The sequence below is a fragment of the Symphodus melops genome (genome assembly GCF_947650265.1).
Source record: "Symphodus melops genome assembly, chromosome: 18".
Lineage (NCBI taxonomy): Eukaryota > Metazoa > Chordata > Actinopteri > Labriformes > Labridae > Symphodus > Symphodus melops.
Window position 1 is genome coordinate 4,028,689 of NC_136708.1, and position 16,774 is coordinate 4,045,462.

The following is a 16,774-nucleotide window of genomic DNA, read 5'->3' on the forward strand; positions in this document are numbered from 1 at the left end:
CACCATGACAACAGTCAGACAAGATGTGACCAAAAGTGCTTTTGTATTTTCTTACACTTCGATGTCAAAGATTTACTTTGAAAAACTGAAAGTTGTTGCTGCTTGCTCCTGTTTGTATATTGCATGCAATGCCAGCCTTACAGGTACTACCAACAACAATAATGACTCTATCTATAATAAAAAACAAATAAATCAGAGTATCAGAACATACTGTATGTATCAGAAATGAAGCGGAACTGAAAAAAGGGGATCTGTGCGTCGCTAATATAGAGTAATACAGCTAGTAAGCTAGCAATTGAAATGCTAATACATAACTAATACATGGTGAATTTTGTGACCTTAGTTTTAAGTGTTACCCAGCCTTTTTGTCCTGTTTGTAATCACTTAAAATAAGATGCTTTTCTTGACTTGTCAGATGAACAAGGCTTACATTAAGTGTGATCACAAATCTATATAAGGAATAGACAAATAGCCTACACGTTGTGGGCGGCTGTGGCTCAACTTGTAGAGTCTGGAGTTTGATCCCCACCTCCTGCAGCCACATCTGATGTGTCCTTGTGATGCAAACTTCGTCAACTATTTGTTTGCAACCTTAAAGACACTCATGTGTCATAGAACAAAAAGTCCTTGTTAGGAAACCTGCACAAATCAGGACATCATGGTGTTGTTTACACTCTCCTGTTGTTGCCATAAAGGTTGTTGTCTTTGAAATGAAACATTTCTAAATGATGTAACACCACATTCTCAAAAGACAATGCCGGTGGTTACATCTCTGCGCTGACAGAGTGCTGACTCATCGCTGTTTAGGATATGTTGTTTGTACTTTGCTCTTGCGTTTGCTCATCACTTTTAGTGGGTGGATCAGTTTCTAAGACCAACGAGAGAATAGAAGGAATCAACAGCATGCGAAAGCCTCTGCGGCTTAACTGTTAACACGAGTAACAGCTCGGTACACAAAAATGTGTCATTTTTGAATCATTCATTAAGGCAGATACAGAAATCACTACAGAGAGCATTTCTTTAAATAAATATTTTATTTGAAAATAAATACATTTTCTTAAAATATAATCAATAACATTACAAAAGCTTTGAGGAAGTGGGGAAGGAGAAGACGTTGTGGGCGGGGTGGGGTGGGGGAGGGGGGATTTGAGGGAGGGTTTACCCAAATGAATGATGTGTAATTTTGGAACAAGGAGTACAATCTCACATGTTTATCTACCATCTTAAGACAAGTTTCCCACAATGTGTTGTACTGTACATTCTCAGCTGCTCTGTGGGAAAAGTGGCGGCGTCCCTCACGCTTGCTTTAACATGCAGTCTACTCGGTCTTAAAGCTTCAGGTCCTGCACGCAAACTCAAACTGTATCTACACACTTTGTTAAAAATAAAAAGTAGGATATAATCGTTTTTGTCCACACATCAAAAATCTTCTGATTTACATTTTACATCTGACAAAGTGTTTTTCTGAATGTACCTTAAATGTGTCTAGATCAACTTCACCTCTAGTCTACAGTACAAAGATACGATACACAAGAAGGCTGCGCTCGTTGATACAGCAGTGATCAGAGGCCGCTGTCTCGCTAAGGCCAGAAGGATTTTCACTTGAACTGTGAGGTTGTTGAGTTGCTCTGGCTGCAGTTTCTCCAGGACAAAAAAAAGAAACAGAGCGCGGTAACTATCAGACACTTTTCTGCCCTTTTTTTGTACCGCAGCGTTTCAATGCCCGCTGTTCAACTCTTGAGCTCGAAGATGGCAGATCTCCAAAGACAGAGAGACAGGGACAGCAGCAGCAGCAGCACAGTGGTATTGGAACAGATTAACACAGTGCACCAGCGCAGCCCTGACCCCTCTGACAGCTCCACAAATAGCCTGATGAGAGCAGGAAGTTGTCCCTCAACTAGCCTGCTGCAGCGAAGCTGCAACCTTGACAAAAAAAAAAACCTAATTACCAACGGCGCAAAAAAAACATGTCTGTTTTATAATTATTGAGTCATTGGAGAATGTGCAAGCCGACCTCAATTAAGACAAGCGTGTGAGAACATGTAATTTCAATCTAATCAGTAGAAAAGCAGCAGCGTAAGCTAATCTATGGCAAAAAAAACAACAACAGGTTTGCACGCTTTGTGCTCTTTACTCGCTCCTCCTGCTGAAAGAAATCAATTCCACAGGTAGCGGCAGCTTTAAATAATGATTAAATTAAGTGCTGCTGGAGAGTGCTGTGTCCACACATTGTGTCCACACGTCCAAATCTCTCTCCCCACCTCTGTCTCTCTCTGGAGCCTCAAACCTCCAGCAGTACAGTGGAGCGCCACAGGAAACATACACTGAGGAAGTCCTTGTAACTCTATGACTTCAGGTCTCATTGACATCAGAGTAAACATCTAACAGTGTTGAATTTTCACTTCAATCCACATTTGGCATATTTTCATCATCTTTCTGTAGGCCTACCGGATATTGGATTGGATTGGGCATGGTTCATTTTGGTTGTTCGTTGTAAGAATTTTAGGATTTCTTTGATATCAGACTTGACTTTCTTCTGCCTCACGCCAAATTTGGGTAAAAGGGAGAACACATTTCCATTGGATGTTGAATGCCTTGCAGCCCCAACCTCACACAGACACACACATATCACCAGTTTTTCTGACACACACATTTGTTTTTGTTTTACCAACCCTGTCTTAAAAAAAAAACAAAAAAACAACCCACCTCACATCTACACATTCCCCCTCTTTTTTTGTTTTTTTTTGTTTCTCTGGCTTTGCAAAATGCTGCGGCATGCAGCTAAATGTCTGAGCAAACGGATGTCAATGCCGTGTTTTTACAGATAAATGCTTTGTTTTCAAAAACACTCTAAGCGACGTGCTACTTTGCTAATGATTAAACCACAGTTAATTAGCAGGGAACTCATGTGATGCATTGAATGATTGCAGATTTTATCCGAGTCAGGTGAATGACACTGAAAGCTACAGAATCGATGACGCATATTTCCATCAAAACTCCATCTCTTTCCCCAGACATCCTGCACAACCCTCCTCTACTGCTCTTTACGGAAATGTGTGATATCTTGTAGCAGTTTTGAAGAGCCAGCCTTCAATCAGCACACCAAAAAAATCTGTCTTAATCCCTTCATCCTTGTACAAACAAATTCAAAAGACTGCCTTTAATAAATTTGTAAAATTTTTGCTACTATATGAAGGTGTCATCAGAGATAAAATACATTTAAAGATGCCACAGAATGTAGCAGACTCAGATGGAGAGTCTTTTCAGAGGTTCCCTCGATGTTAAGTTTTCAATTTCCCCATGCCTTGGCACTGCAGGCACATGTGCTGAGGGCCAGATGGGTACAGACAGCGCCTGCTGCATCAGGCTGCCTCAATTTGGCCAAAGACGACAGATCTTACTGGCATCGCCTCAAACAAGAGAAACCTGGAGTCTTTGCAGCGTTTTCTCTTGATACAATTCTCCCTCAGCTTGCAGTGTGAAGGCGAACCAAACACTGTCAAACACACAGACACAGAAACACCCAAAACAGGACAGAGAGATTGTCTGCTCTCGCTGTGCTACTGTGACCGCTCAGTCATTCTTTGGGGGTGTCCAGTCCAGTCCAGTCCAGTCCAGTCCAAACAAAACCGAACCAACTTCAGTCTGCCTCACTCAGCAGCTCACTGTGCTCGGCTGCTGTTTGCACACAAAGTCCGATATGAAGTCAAACTCATTCTGTCCCAGGAAGAGCTCAGGCAGCTCCTGAATGCGATCCAACCCAAGCTCCAGCACAAGTGACGTCAGAACCTCCTCATCGATGAGATCCATGTCCATGCCGTTTAGCCCCAAAGGGCCCCCGATGTGCTGCATGCCGGACAGCTGGGCCGGACCCATCCGGTACTGAGCGCCGTTAGGCATGTGGTGGCCGTTAGCTGAACCTAGAGGGTGTCCGTGGTACTGAGTGTTAAGTTTCTGCAGGTGCATGCTGGCCATGAGCTGCTGAGAGGTGAGGTTCCCGGGGAGGTACTGCTGTGGGTGACCCTGCTGCTGCTGCACCTGCTGCTGCTGGGGGTGCATGTGATGATGCTGCTGGGGCGGACCCTGCCCGTTGTACATCATATTCCCAGACATCATCTGGTGGTGGTGATTGGCCATGGGAGCTCCGTTCACGGGGCCCGCCATTCCTCCGGGTCCCACCATGCCCTGCCGCTGTCTCATGGCGGCCTCCATGTTGTTCTGAGGGTTCCTGCCGTAGTGCATCACCTGGCCGTTTGGCAGACTGCGCAGGCCGGGCTGCCCGCCATGCTGCCCGCCGTGCTGAGGAGGTCCGTTCATGCCCATCCTGAAGCCGTGGGTCATTGGCATCATCATGTGTTCAGCCATGGCTGCTCTGTCACTCTAAACATACAGAATAGGAGATTGTTTTAATACAACCCATACTTTTCAAGCAAAAATGTCCAACATTTAAATTCAGCTTCTGAAAAATAAGAATTTGGGTTAAAGATGGTTTTTGCTGTTGGTCTGTTAAACCTGATGTTGAGTGCCTCACGATGAAATGGTCTAGTGTTCGACAGACTAACCTATTAGAGAGTGTTTAGTTACATGGTCCCAAAATAAATTAAGCTCAGGTATGCTAACTTTCCTCGCTTTCTTTGCAGTACGCAGCCAGCCTTCAACTTGAGTAAAATGATTGATCACAGTGTAGTAGCAGATGACAGATGTCACTTTTATCTGTAGCCATGTCTAAGAACAAACCGGATGCAAATACAAGATGCTCTCACCAATTACGGAATGGCTGTATAACGTTCAGTACGCCTCTGCCTTTTTCTCTTCACTGTTTCTTGAAAATGTTATCCTGATTTTTGCAAACAGCTAATGAGTTAGCTTTAGCTACCAGCAGGTGTTCACAGGCTGCTCTTTTCACGACTAAAATAAGCCACAGCCAGCAAGCTAAAAGAAAGCTAATGTAGTTAGCCGCTCTGTTGAAAATGTTGAAATAATTCAGACATTTTGCAACTTGTAAGCATTTTAATTAAATTCAATAAATCACTCAGCCCTGCCCTTATGATGTCATCAGGCCAGTCTCAGAGACTTGTTTTTTCAAATTAAAAACAATTGCCCAACTTTCTCATTTAATGCAAAGTTATCGAGTTTTAAGAAGTGAGACTAAGGTAATCAAGAACCTCTCTCTTTAAATCAGTGTAGGACTAATGTAGCAACAAATTCAAAATACCCCGACTACGTCACAGCAGCTGATATTTGTTCACTTTATTGTGCTTGATGCTAGTTCAAAGCTAGCTTGAATAGCTTGTTAGCCTCCAAGTAAAAATATGCAGGCCTCCCTCAATACATTAACATGGTGTTCAAAAGAAGTTGATTGATTGTGTATTAGTTGGATTGAAAATTTACTAAAATGAAATCCTTACAGTCAGACTAACACACCTAGATAATGCTGTTGGGTTTCCATTTACTCTTGTCTTTAAAGTTTGACTGATCAACATACGACCAGTCTGCTGCGTGATAACATGTTTGGATTTTTTGGTACCTGAGGAAATAGATCAATGCGAAAATAGGTCCAAAAGTAACTAGCTGTCAGGGGGCTTATTGTCATGCACTATAGCCAAGTCACACTTACATCACTAAGTCAATTCTCCCCTGGTGATTGTATTCTAGGACATGGAAAATAATCAAATTAAATGACTTAACTGAGTAATAAATGTAGCTCGATTTATCTGTGAATGTAATCATACTAGTAGTAGTTATAGTAGTTATACAGTATGCATATTATTTACACAGTTTACGTGTTCCAGTAGTTTCAGATTAAGAAACTGTTTTTTTGGCTGCTGAGCCAATATGATCTGTTCAATTTAAGTCTTCATTGTCAAAAGAAACCCAATGGTGCAAGAAATGATCCAAAACTGGCAAAATAAACTTCACTGCCAACTAGACTTTTGGCGGAGTAATTTCCCATTATGAAAATTACACACATCACAGTCACACACAGGAATAATGCTCACGGGGAGGTAGACAATGTGACCCTGTGTAGATTAAATACAAGAGTATAAATCCAAATTCATAAAAGAAACCCTATCAAGTTGCATTATGGGAAATGTAGGATTGTGCCTTTTTGAATTTTTATTAAAAAAATGAAGATGCCATACAGTCCCTGCTGCCACAATGTCAACCTTTATTTTTCAGTTTCTGTTGTGAATCAAGTATCTTTTTGGAAGTGCAGTGCTAAACAGCTGGACTACCTCTTTAAATGAATCAAACAAAAATCAATCTCTCTTGATTGAAACTACAGACTCCCACAGTAATGAACGCTTCCTTAAAAAAACCCTCTCAAACCTCCACAATTGCACCATCAGTAAATTACCGCTGAACACACACTGACGAGGGAGGGCAGCAATACCCTTGCCTTGCAGCCAAAAAGGACGCAGAGGAATGCTTCCTTCAGACCACACAACACCTCCCTCTCTCTCCCCCCATCTTCTTAAAACAGTCATTACAACAGATCTCCAATTAAGATTAACCTCCACATGACAAACAGAGCCTGTCCATGCTCGAACATCATAACTTGCTGTCAACGTGACCAGCTCGTTAAAATTGATGAAATTATTTTACAACCTGCCTCTAAATGGGATGATCATAATGTCATATCCAGAAAGATGTATAATGTAATGACTGGCTGCGTCTGTCTATGAGAGACAAAGACATTTTAGGCTTTAAATCCCTTTAAAAATAAAAGAACCCTGATGTGGTGGTGGCCCCCGGCTGCTTGTAGCAATTCATCCCACATAGAGCTGATAAAACAAGACACTTTCCTCAATAGCCTTAATCCTCTTTAGTATATTCTGCTCTTGTGTTACCTAATTATACCCTCCTCTATCTGTGGAGCGTCTCTACAGATCTGGATTACCATTCAGTTTAAATGCCTCTTTGCAAATAGATAGTCTAAACGCGGATGATAATTGATGGTATTATTAAACACGAAACCTCTTTTTTATCCCAGAGGACGAGCTGTGTCTATTCGGTCTATTCGAGATTAATAATAGCCTGTAATAGCGCGATATAAGTTAACAAAGTAGGATACAAAAGGTGAAGCAGCTTCTTCAACATATTAATGATGTGAAGAGAATACAAGAAATAGTCAGCAGTACAGGGGGAAAGTGCTGCATTTTCTACCTGTCCAGGGAGTAACAGAAGGCGACACCTACCCGATGTCTGAATGTGCAGTGAATCCGTGCGGAGAAGTTGGATCTGTGCCGCGGTTGTTCTCCAGCTGATGCTCCGGCTACATGCAGCCCCTGCGGCGGATTCAAACTCTGCGTCGTCTCGGTAGTCAGAGGAGTTTGTTTTCTGGGTCAACTCAGGGATTATATGCATCTATAAAGCACAGAGAGGGAGCGAGATAGGGAGAGAGGAGGAGCTATCGTCCTCTCCGTCTCCTTTGTTGCCATTGGTCCTCCCCCCTTAATCACTGAGCAAAGAAACATTCACTAACTGCGTCCTCCACTGATCCAGCAGAGCAGCAGAGCGCCGCGCCGCGCTGCTCTGTCTCCTGCAGAGATTTCACTGCCCGCCTGCCTTCATTACCCTCCGCTGTAATCCGTAATGATCCTCACTCTCCTAACTGAAAGCTTTCTGTTTAAAGAGCAGCGGGAAGGGATCCTTTAGGCTGCACTGAACCACTGCATGCAGCTATACAGAAACAAAGCGTTTAAACAATGGATCACACAGAACATCTATGATGCATCTTTGATAGTGTTACAACTGTACACAAGCAGAGTTTTAAGCAGCAAATAAATCTGGAAAGATGCAATTTTCAAGTGTTAAAATAAATCAACATAATTTGCACTTTTACCAAAATGTTCATGAATGATCTATTGGAAGCAAACCCTGTCATTTTCTTTAAAACTATAACAATAACAAAACACATCTCAATTTGAGGGGCCCAGTCCCTTTTAGTTTGACACCTGGACATAAGCAGGAAGTACATTATTAGGGGGAGAAGAAGTGCAGCATGTTTGCATGGATGGGCTGCCTTACAAAGCAAGATCAAATTAGTGATTTCTAATCCAAATTTTAAACTATATCCCAGTTGTGTACACAGTTAAATTGTCTTTCTTGTGTAAATGTGAAATTGTGTGGTCTTTGTCATGTTTCCTGTGCACTTAAAGGCCTGTCTGGTATTGACCTCTGACCCAAATAATGACAGGGTATCTTCTAAGACTGAAGTAAATAAAAGTCTGGGCTATTAATTAAGTTTTAAGGTACATGTACACTTCAGAGATTCAACAATATAACAGAGAGGGTTGAGGAAAAAATAGGCAAAATAATTTGTGCAGTTTACAGAATAAGCATAAATTGTCCTTTAATTAAAAATAAATTCTCCTCGTCCTTCAGTGTTTGATTTATTTTACAACTTATACTAGGCCTGCACCATATGAGAAAAAAGTATGTGGCAACAATGTTCAATATTGTGATGATGATTTAATTAGCGATAAATAGACAAAAAATGAATAGTGCAGATCAGCTGCAGCTCAGTCTCTATCAGTTCACCTTCATGTTTACTAAAATACCTGTGCAGCAACATGTCCCTCCTGAATGTCAAATAAATACAGAAATCATTTTTCCCTCCGCTCACTCCTTTATCTCCTTTCTGCAGATCTGGATTAGCATTTAGTTGTAATGTCACTTTGCAAATACAAATTAAAATATTCACACTTATTTATGTGCAGAATATTTACTGTCATAATATTTAATTTAGTTTTTCCCCCAAGGTTGACTCTTGCAACAAATCCCATATCAAATCTTTGAAGAGGCTGAAGTCTTGCATCCCTTCAAGACTTCCAGCCACTGTAACACTCTGAAAAGATGAGCCTGCAGCATGCTCTTTTAACAAGACAATAAATATATTACTTTCCATCATTCTCCTGGGGGAAATTAACAATTAGAAAAGTGAACAATGGAGTCAAAACAGAAGCAGCTTTTGGCCACAGGTGTGCACAGAGACTGGAGTTATCTGCTGGGATTGAGGCTACAACAATGTATCATAATCAAAAGTGTGTTTTACGCTGCAGATCAATAAAGTATCATCCTGCCTCCATTATCTTCAACATTTATGGTCAAGTCCCTTCCAAGGCACCTCTTTCTTATTTCCCATTTTCACTTGTTCACTAAAGCTCACCATCTCAGAGTTCTTTTACAAAGCCAGCGTCAAAGTATTGCGTCTAATTAAGTCTGGAGGCATCCGCACTCCAAAAACAGACGATTTCATATATTGTACAGGTTTTTAAATTAATTAATTAGTTGGTGTTTTTTTTCTGTGGGAGGTTCAAGAGGCAAGCCATGACATTAAAAGGATGTGCCGAGATGGTAGACGAGCAACAGAGTCTGAGACTGTGCTATGTCATTCACGTAAAGCAGTAGTTTCATTGCATGCACATAGTTTGCACTGGTTATGTGCCGATTGAGTACATTTGCTATCTGGTTAAGTAGAATAAACTGGCTGAGTGGCCGTGTTTGATAAAAAAAAAAAGTGTGCAGCAGAGATCTTTAAAAAATTATGTATAATAATTTTGATCGTATTTGCATTGTTTAAAAACTCAGATACAATCCTGCTTAAAATCCTGCTCTACTGAGCCATGTGCTGAAACCTTGACAGCGTGTTATTTGCAGCAGGTTGGAAATCAAACCACCTCCAGAGCATGCACAAACCAGCCAGTTCTTTTGTTTTGTCCTCCCTCCCTGAGTGGAGAAAGTCAGCGCCTTTAGCAGGAGCTTGGTATGTATTCATGTTGACACACACACACACACACACACACACACTCACACACTCTCACACACACACACACACACACACACACACACACACATACACTGCTGCAGAGGAATGTGTCCTATTTTTGGGGCCCCTGAAGTTAGCCAGACTCCCAGCCTCTTTCTAATGCTCCATTCACTTGACTATTGTGGTACTTGTCCCTCTCCTTTGGGAAGATGTTGTATGTTTTGATCTGCAGCCACAGCTTCCTCCATTTATTTACAAGGAGCAGTTGTTCTCTGCAGTGATGGGTGCATTGTTGGAGCAAGGCCGATGTTCTTATTCTGCCAAATCCAGCTGGAATTTAAAGCAAAGGTTGTTTTTTTTAAAGACAGCAATTTGCATTTATATAAAGCTTCTAAAGTATTTTCCTTTCTTGACTATAACAACTCTCACTTCCGGTTCGATAACTGTGGAGAAAATCACAAACAAAATTGAGGCGGTAACAAATTGTAAAATAAAACTTGTTCATTTGTGTTGACATTTTCAGCAGTACTATTGAAGGATTTAAAGTTCAAAAGTCTTTGCTCCTCTCTCTGATATATGAGCTTATTTCATGTTCTTTGTTGATATCTTCCCAACATTTGACCACACAACCACATTGAGCCCAGACATTGGAAACCATTTTAAGAGTCCACCAAGCAGGCAGTGCGACGGGATGTGACAGACCCATGGGATGATCTCTTGAAAGAGGAACTTTTCCTCGACACGTGTGCAGGTTTGGTTAGTTACTGCAAGCGGGTTGGTGTCTCCAGGGGTAAGTCTGTTGCAGGGGATTTGTGACCCTCTCCCTGGTCAGAGCCTTTACGAAAGTGGGCATCAATGGTGGAATTTGATGGATGCCATCTGCAGCACCCATAGACTGTCAAAAATCTGGACAGTCTATGGGCAGTGACATCAACCATTGGTTTCTGAAGAGCACTCTTAAACCCTTGAGAAGCCATATTGAAAATACTGTCTTCTGTCCAAAAAAAAAAAAAAAACTCGCTTCTGTTCACCTTGGAAAAGGCAATAAACTGGAACTGAAGTGGGTGTTGTGGCTAATAGCTACAACACGCCTGCCCACCAGGCAGATCACCAAGCCCCTATGCATAGCACAAATCCTTCATGAATTTAGAATGGAGGAGCTGTATACAAATACACCCGATGCACAATGTGTGCTACAAAGCCATAGTCAGACTAAATTGTTTGTTGAACCAGGCTGTTTATTTTTGTTCCTAATTTTGGCATTAGTGTCATTTTTTGTACTTCAGTATAGGTTTTATATTATAACACTGGCCATGGCTTGGTACCACTGAAGTGACATAGAACACCTCATGATGGCTGTGGCTAAACAGAGGACACATAGAGCAGAACTCCAGAGACAGAGGAAGCAAGCCATCCACAAGCTGTTGTCTGATAAGTGACGCTTGGGTCACATGGAGGAGTATGACAATGGAGTTCAAAAAAGACCCAAAACAGCTGATCATTCCAAGTAAATTAGTAAGATGTGCCCAGATATATCCAAAGACGACTTCAACCCAATCTGCCCATCAAGCCAACTTAGCCAGACTCTTTACACAACTGTAAGTAACGTTAGCCTTGCTAGCTTATTTTATATATTTGCTTTTTTTTTTTCTTTGGTTCTCCCTTATTCTGTCATTAAACTTGCAATGCATGATTCAGGCATTGTTTTCTTCAGAGTAATTGCATAGACACTTTTTTTACACCCCTGCTATGAATAACTGTCAATGTAAATTTAACAAAAGGTATGATGTTCTGGAGTAGTTTTTCTGCCGCTGATCCAACCCCAGAGGCAACACAGAGGTGTAACAGGAACCCAGTCTTTGTCCCAGTATGCATGCACTGGGGAAAAAAAATCAATCAATTAACTGAAGTATGTCCAGCTCCACTAAAGCAGATAGTGATTTTCCATCTTTCATCCAGTTACTATTGGACCCACTTCTGAAAGATGAGTAACAAGTTAGCAGGCAGACAACTGGTTGTAAGTCAAACAGTGACAACATGGACAATCTCATAGCTCTGTACATTTTGTACAAACTCTACACTTTCCTTCATGTACATCCTGAGGCAGATGATAACATGGCTTCTGCTTTGATACGAATTTATGAAGTTTGACTTCTGGGACAAAGCGCGCCGCTGAAACTGTATACAGCTAGCGCTATAATTCAAGTTTAGATCCGATTGAGGGGTATAAGAAAAAAACAAACTTTAACTGCATTATTCATCTGACAAGTTCAGTCAAGCTAATATGTTTGTGTACATTAAATGTCCAGTTTTAGGCAGACTTACACAATTAATGGACTTTTTCTCACTGTCAACATACTGACTATAAAACGTTGAGAAGGGAGTGTGAATTCATGTCTGAAGGTGTGTGTATGTGAAGCTCGTGCTGGTTTTTACACATTGTGCCTCTCACAATGGTTTTTAACAAAGCTGGAAAATCACACTCTGTAACACCGATATTATACCATCGCAGACTCAGTGTGAGGCACAAAGGCATAGTGACGGGGGAGCTTTGTTACAGCGCTATTTCTGACTCCTAATGTAGAAAGGACTTATATCCGTCTTACTTATTTCTTGCCTGTCAGTATATTCCTTGAAACAGTGGTATTGTGCATGATTAAAAGCTAGCTGTCTCGCTCTGCTGTTTACAGTGTTTGTGCTTATGTAAACAAGCTAGCTGCTAACAATAGCTTGATATTGAGTGGAGGATGTTAGCTGAATGTCAAACATTTGAAGTAAGTAGATTCTAAAATAACAGACTTTTGACCATGTTTAAGTAGCTATTCTATACACCTGTAATAAGGATGTGTACACACTGCAGGTTTCAGGTAAAGGTAAGTGTAAAGGGAACATAAGACCCTCTTTTGTGTGCTGTAGACAAGAGCTGATCCAGGGATAAAATGTCTTTCTTGCGTGTCATAGGACAACACATCGCTCATCTCTGCTCTGCTTTATTGAACGCTGTCAAGTGCTGTTAGACATGGCTGCATGTAATAATGTGACAACCTCTCAGACTGCTCTGCCTGTTTGACCTCATCTGCGTGTCTGAGAATTACTTGCTGGTCTGAGTGAGATAGGAAATGTGTTCTGACAGCTAACCAATGAAACAGTTACTCTTGGTTATCGATCATTACTCATAGGCTGTGCTTCGTCTATATCATGACTCAGTGGTGCAGCATACTGATTTTTTTCTGCCTTGAGCCAGTAATGTTGTGTCTTTGGACTGTGTGCTGTATTATGCAATGACCACAGCTTCTATGCAAAGGTAGGAGGCAGGATTGGATGTCATTTGTTTATGTGCAACTGCAAGAACAAAGACAACAACAGAACTGATTCACTTTCTCTCTCTGCCTGTTTGTCTCTTTCATTTTCTGTCAAGCCTACTCATTTTCTTGTTTTTCCCCCTCACACCGTGTACGTCCAGGTCTCATATTACTCACCGCTCCTTGTTCCTTGTTCTTCCCGCCCCCGCAGCGCCCCCACCCCTGTCCATTCACACCGACTGTCTCTCCTTTGTATGTTTATTCCAATAAGGGCTTTATGTATTGTCACAACATGATTAATGCAGTTTTTGCAAAAGGCAATTATTGCCAGCAGAAGGGCAGATCCACACACGGGGTAATCACAACAGAGCCGCAGCTCCTGCTCTGCTGCTACCCCTCACCCAGACACGGAGCAGCAAAATAGATTTGTAAAAAGGTCATAGGAATAAATTGCCTGTTAGGGTACAGTAAAATGTATCTCGATATGTCCCCAAGTCATTGAACCGAATGAGTGGAATATTCATTACACAAAGTCTGTTTATGACATTTATGATAAATAAGTAGATGATGGGTGTTTTCACATTTGTTTATAGTACAAGAACTGCTCAAGTGCATCTGTAAGGACACCATTCATAATTTACCACAGCACTTAAAGTGAGGCGCCAACTGCTTTCCTCTAATTAGCTGCTGTGTTGACTTGGGTTTGTCAATGTCTCATATGAGATTCACATAACTTCACTGTATATATGTTTAAACAAGGACAGGAGGCTGAAAACCAACATAGCTTAAAGCATTAAGTAAGTCTTCACTTCTTGTTATTTTTTTTCCTCAAGGACACACCGTGTAGAAATTGTTTCCGTTAAATAATGTATTTGAAAAACCAATAAAGTATACAATACTTGGGAAAGAGTTATGGATGACTAAAGGGTTAAACAACAGGATTGGGTTCAAGGTGACCATGGGTTCAAGTCCCCTGTGAAGAAAAATGTGTTCCTCAAATTTTTGAACCCATGTAGTTTTTTTTTTTTGTTTTTTTTACCTAAACCTTGTGCTAACCATGTAAAAAAAAGATTGAAAAAGGGATGCTACCATGAGCATCTGTAAAAATTGGGGTATAGTTGGACATTTTTAAGAGAATACTTTCCATATTTTTATCCCCCAGCACATGAGCATCATTCATACATTTCCAAAGGTTGACAAGATAATTAGACGTTGACGTCTTTACGAGTAATTGAAACAAACAGTAATTGGAACAGTATGATCAAATACAAATCAAAGCCTGTGTGATTTTTAAAATTATTTTGTGAGTTTTTTTTTTTTTTTTTTAAAGGTTGATCCCAATAGTTCTCATAACAATGTTTCATGCAGAAGGGGTTTGCCCCTGTTTTTTGTACAGGACACTTCAGGATTTAGCACCCACTTGCTTTATGCTCTTAGTGAGTCAAGCATGTTTATTTATTTTTATTTTTTTTTGCTGTTCTTTCAACTTTAAGAGCCATCCAATGGAGCAAATTCCATTTTTCACTGACGTGAAGCTCAGGGTAGGAAGTTTGAGCAGGTGTCTAATTAACCCATGTAACCTGATTTTGGAACCAACCAATTTAATTTAAACTAATTGATAAATGGGCTGATTCATTTTGGATACAGTAAAGGGATTTTAAAGAAAGGATGCCAAACCTGGATTAGGGTTAATATTCACTGTGAATGGAAGACCTTAATTTAATATTTTTTTTTTTTTTGGCTTTGACCCATCCATTATCTTTCACATATCTGGGGCAGGATAGTGGTGGCAGCAGGTTAAGCGCATTGCAAAAGACATCACTCTCCCCAGCAACGTTTTTCAGCCCCTCCTGGGGGATCCCAAGGCGTTTCCGGAGCCAGAAGTGTTATATAAGCTGTCCGGTGAGCTCTGGGTCTCCTCCCAGTTGGACATGTAAGGAAGACTTTCAAAGGGAGGCAACATTTGGCGATCTAATCAGATGCATAAAGTGAAGAAAAGTGAGGAGCATGTTTGAAATGTACAGAGTTGTAAAGCTGTCCATGTTTCCTGTTTAACATACAACTATTTAGCCATTTGCGAATTTACTAGATTGTTAGCAAGGTGAACCAGAATAAGGTCCAACTGTAAACAACTAAAAGGCTGATTATCGCCATTTACCATAGTCGATTTTTACATATTCCTGTCATTAAACGAACTCTTCCTATAGGTATGGGACAAGGGCAGTATTCCATTTAAATGGCCTAACTGAGCTGAAACCTTGACTTGACTGAACTATGACTCGACGCTATGAATACAGTTTTATGGAATATTTAGTGCCTGATAACTGTCTGACTGCTCCATCAAGCCCAGCGCAGCACAGCAGCAGCTGTTCCGTCATGAGCCCAGGTCTGCTGAAGATTTCTGCCTGTTAAAGGGAAGTTTTTTCTTTTGCCACGCTTTGATGGATTAAGATGGGCCCTTGTAATACAGTAAGTTTTGTCTTCTAACCTGCTTTTTGTAATGTTAGCAGACAAACAGTAAGGTCCTTTACCGGCTTTTTGTGAAGTATCTTGAGATAACACTTGATATGAATTCTTGCTCTACAAATAAAGATTGATTGATCGTTGTCTCCGTGTTGCTGCTGGACACTCTGATTCACTATCTCACAGCCTAATTCTGATGATTTTTTATGATATAAAATGTTTTTTTTGTTTTGTTTTTTATTAATTATCGATGCCTTGTCTCTTTTCTTTCCTCAGATCTTTTACAGGGGAAATAACCTGGGTCTTTCCAGACACATGGTGACCCGGTTCCCCAGTTTGGGTTTTGGTCCTGGCTGCTGTCCGTCGTCTTGCGCGCTGTCTCCGCACTCTTGACTTTATAAATGAACTGAGCTCCGTCCTCCAGCAGGGTTTGCGCTGCTCGTGAGCTGCTGAATGGTCAAACATTTTCACCTCAATCCTGCTTTGTTTGATTTGGCCAGCAAGGCACGTTTGACTATGACGTGCCACTAACAAGTACGGGTCCTTCAATGGACCAAGTTAGAAATGCACATGTCTTACAGTCTATGGTTTCTGGGTAAAATGTATATTGGTTTTTTTATTCAAGTGTGCTACAATTAATCTTGCATCATTTTTTTTATAATGCAATCATTTGCGGTATAATTAATTAATCTAATTAATGCGTTAAAGTGACAGCTCTAAAAAATACATATTAGTCCCAAAGAAAGTGCATTAACTTAGATATGTGTACATGTCTATGTCAACAGCGTTCACTTTATTGTTGAGTGTCTAACAATGGAGGGGAGGTGGCATTCTTTCTTGCCTCCTCCTCACTCTTATTTTCCTCCGTAGGGAGGGGTGTCCCACCTGCTGCTCCAGGTAGTAGAAACAAGAGCATATGTTGTTTTATTAGTCTGCGTTTGTGTGTGTGCAGTCACGTCCGCTCATGCATGTGTGCTCAATGTGCTGTTCCTCCACCAATGTCTGTGTTTGCATGGGAGGGGGGAAGGGTCGACTCTCAGATTCCTCAGTCTCTTAGTGTGAGCTGTGTTGTGCTCCAGCGGTTCCATTTGGCCAACAACACCCTCCCTTTCCGACCCCCGACCCCCCTAACACCCCCATTAGTCAACCTTTACAAGTCCACTCTGCCAGGATCAGGTCTGATCCTGTTAACTCTTTGCTTATTATCTCGTCACACACAGAAGCTGCAGATAAACAT

At 41.1% G+C, this 16,774-nt stretch overlaps 2 protein-coding genes across 3 annotated transcripts in view; one reads left to right on the forward strand and one right to left on the reverse strand.

Moving 5' to 3' along the window:
- Window positions 1-16,774, forward strand: part of ctps1a (CTP synthase 1a) — a 219,296-nt gene that overhangs the window by 105,155 nt on the left and 97,367 nt on the right. The gene's annotated exons all lie outside the window — the stretch shown is intronic.
- Window positions 2,688-16,774, reverse strand: part of cited4a (Cbp/p300-interacting transactivator, with Glu/Asp-rich carboxy-terminal domain, 4a) — a 30,950-nt gene continuing 16,863 nt past the window's right edge. Inside the window, exons 1-2 of one of the 2 annotated variants that reach the window (XM_079367598.1) lie at window positions 7,200-7,334; window positions 2,688-4,380 (exon numbers count right to left, since the gene is read on the reverse strand). In XM_079367598.1, the coding sequence (XP_079223724.1) occupies window positions 3,655-4,365 (711 nt within the window). In that variant the 5' untranslated portion in view covers window positions 4,366-4,380; window positions 7,200-7,334 and the 3' untranslated portion in view covers window positions 2,688-3,654. Of the gene's footprint in view, window positions 4,381-7,199; window positions 7,335-16,774 lie in introns of those variants that run through there. The other variant, XM_079367599.1, reaches the window with a different exon arrangement.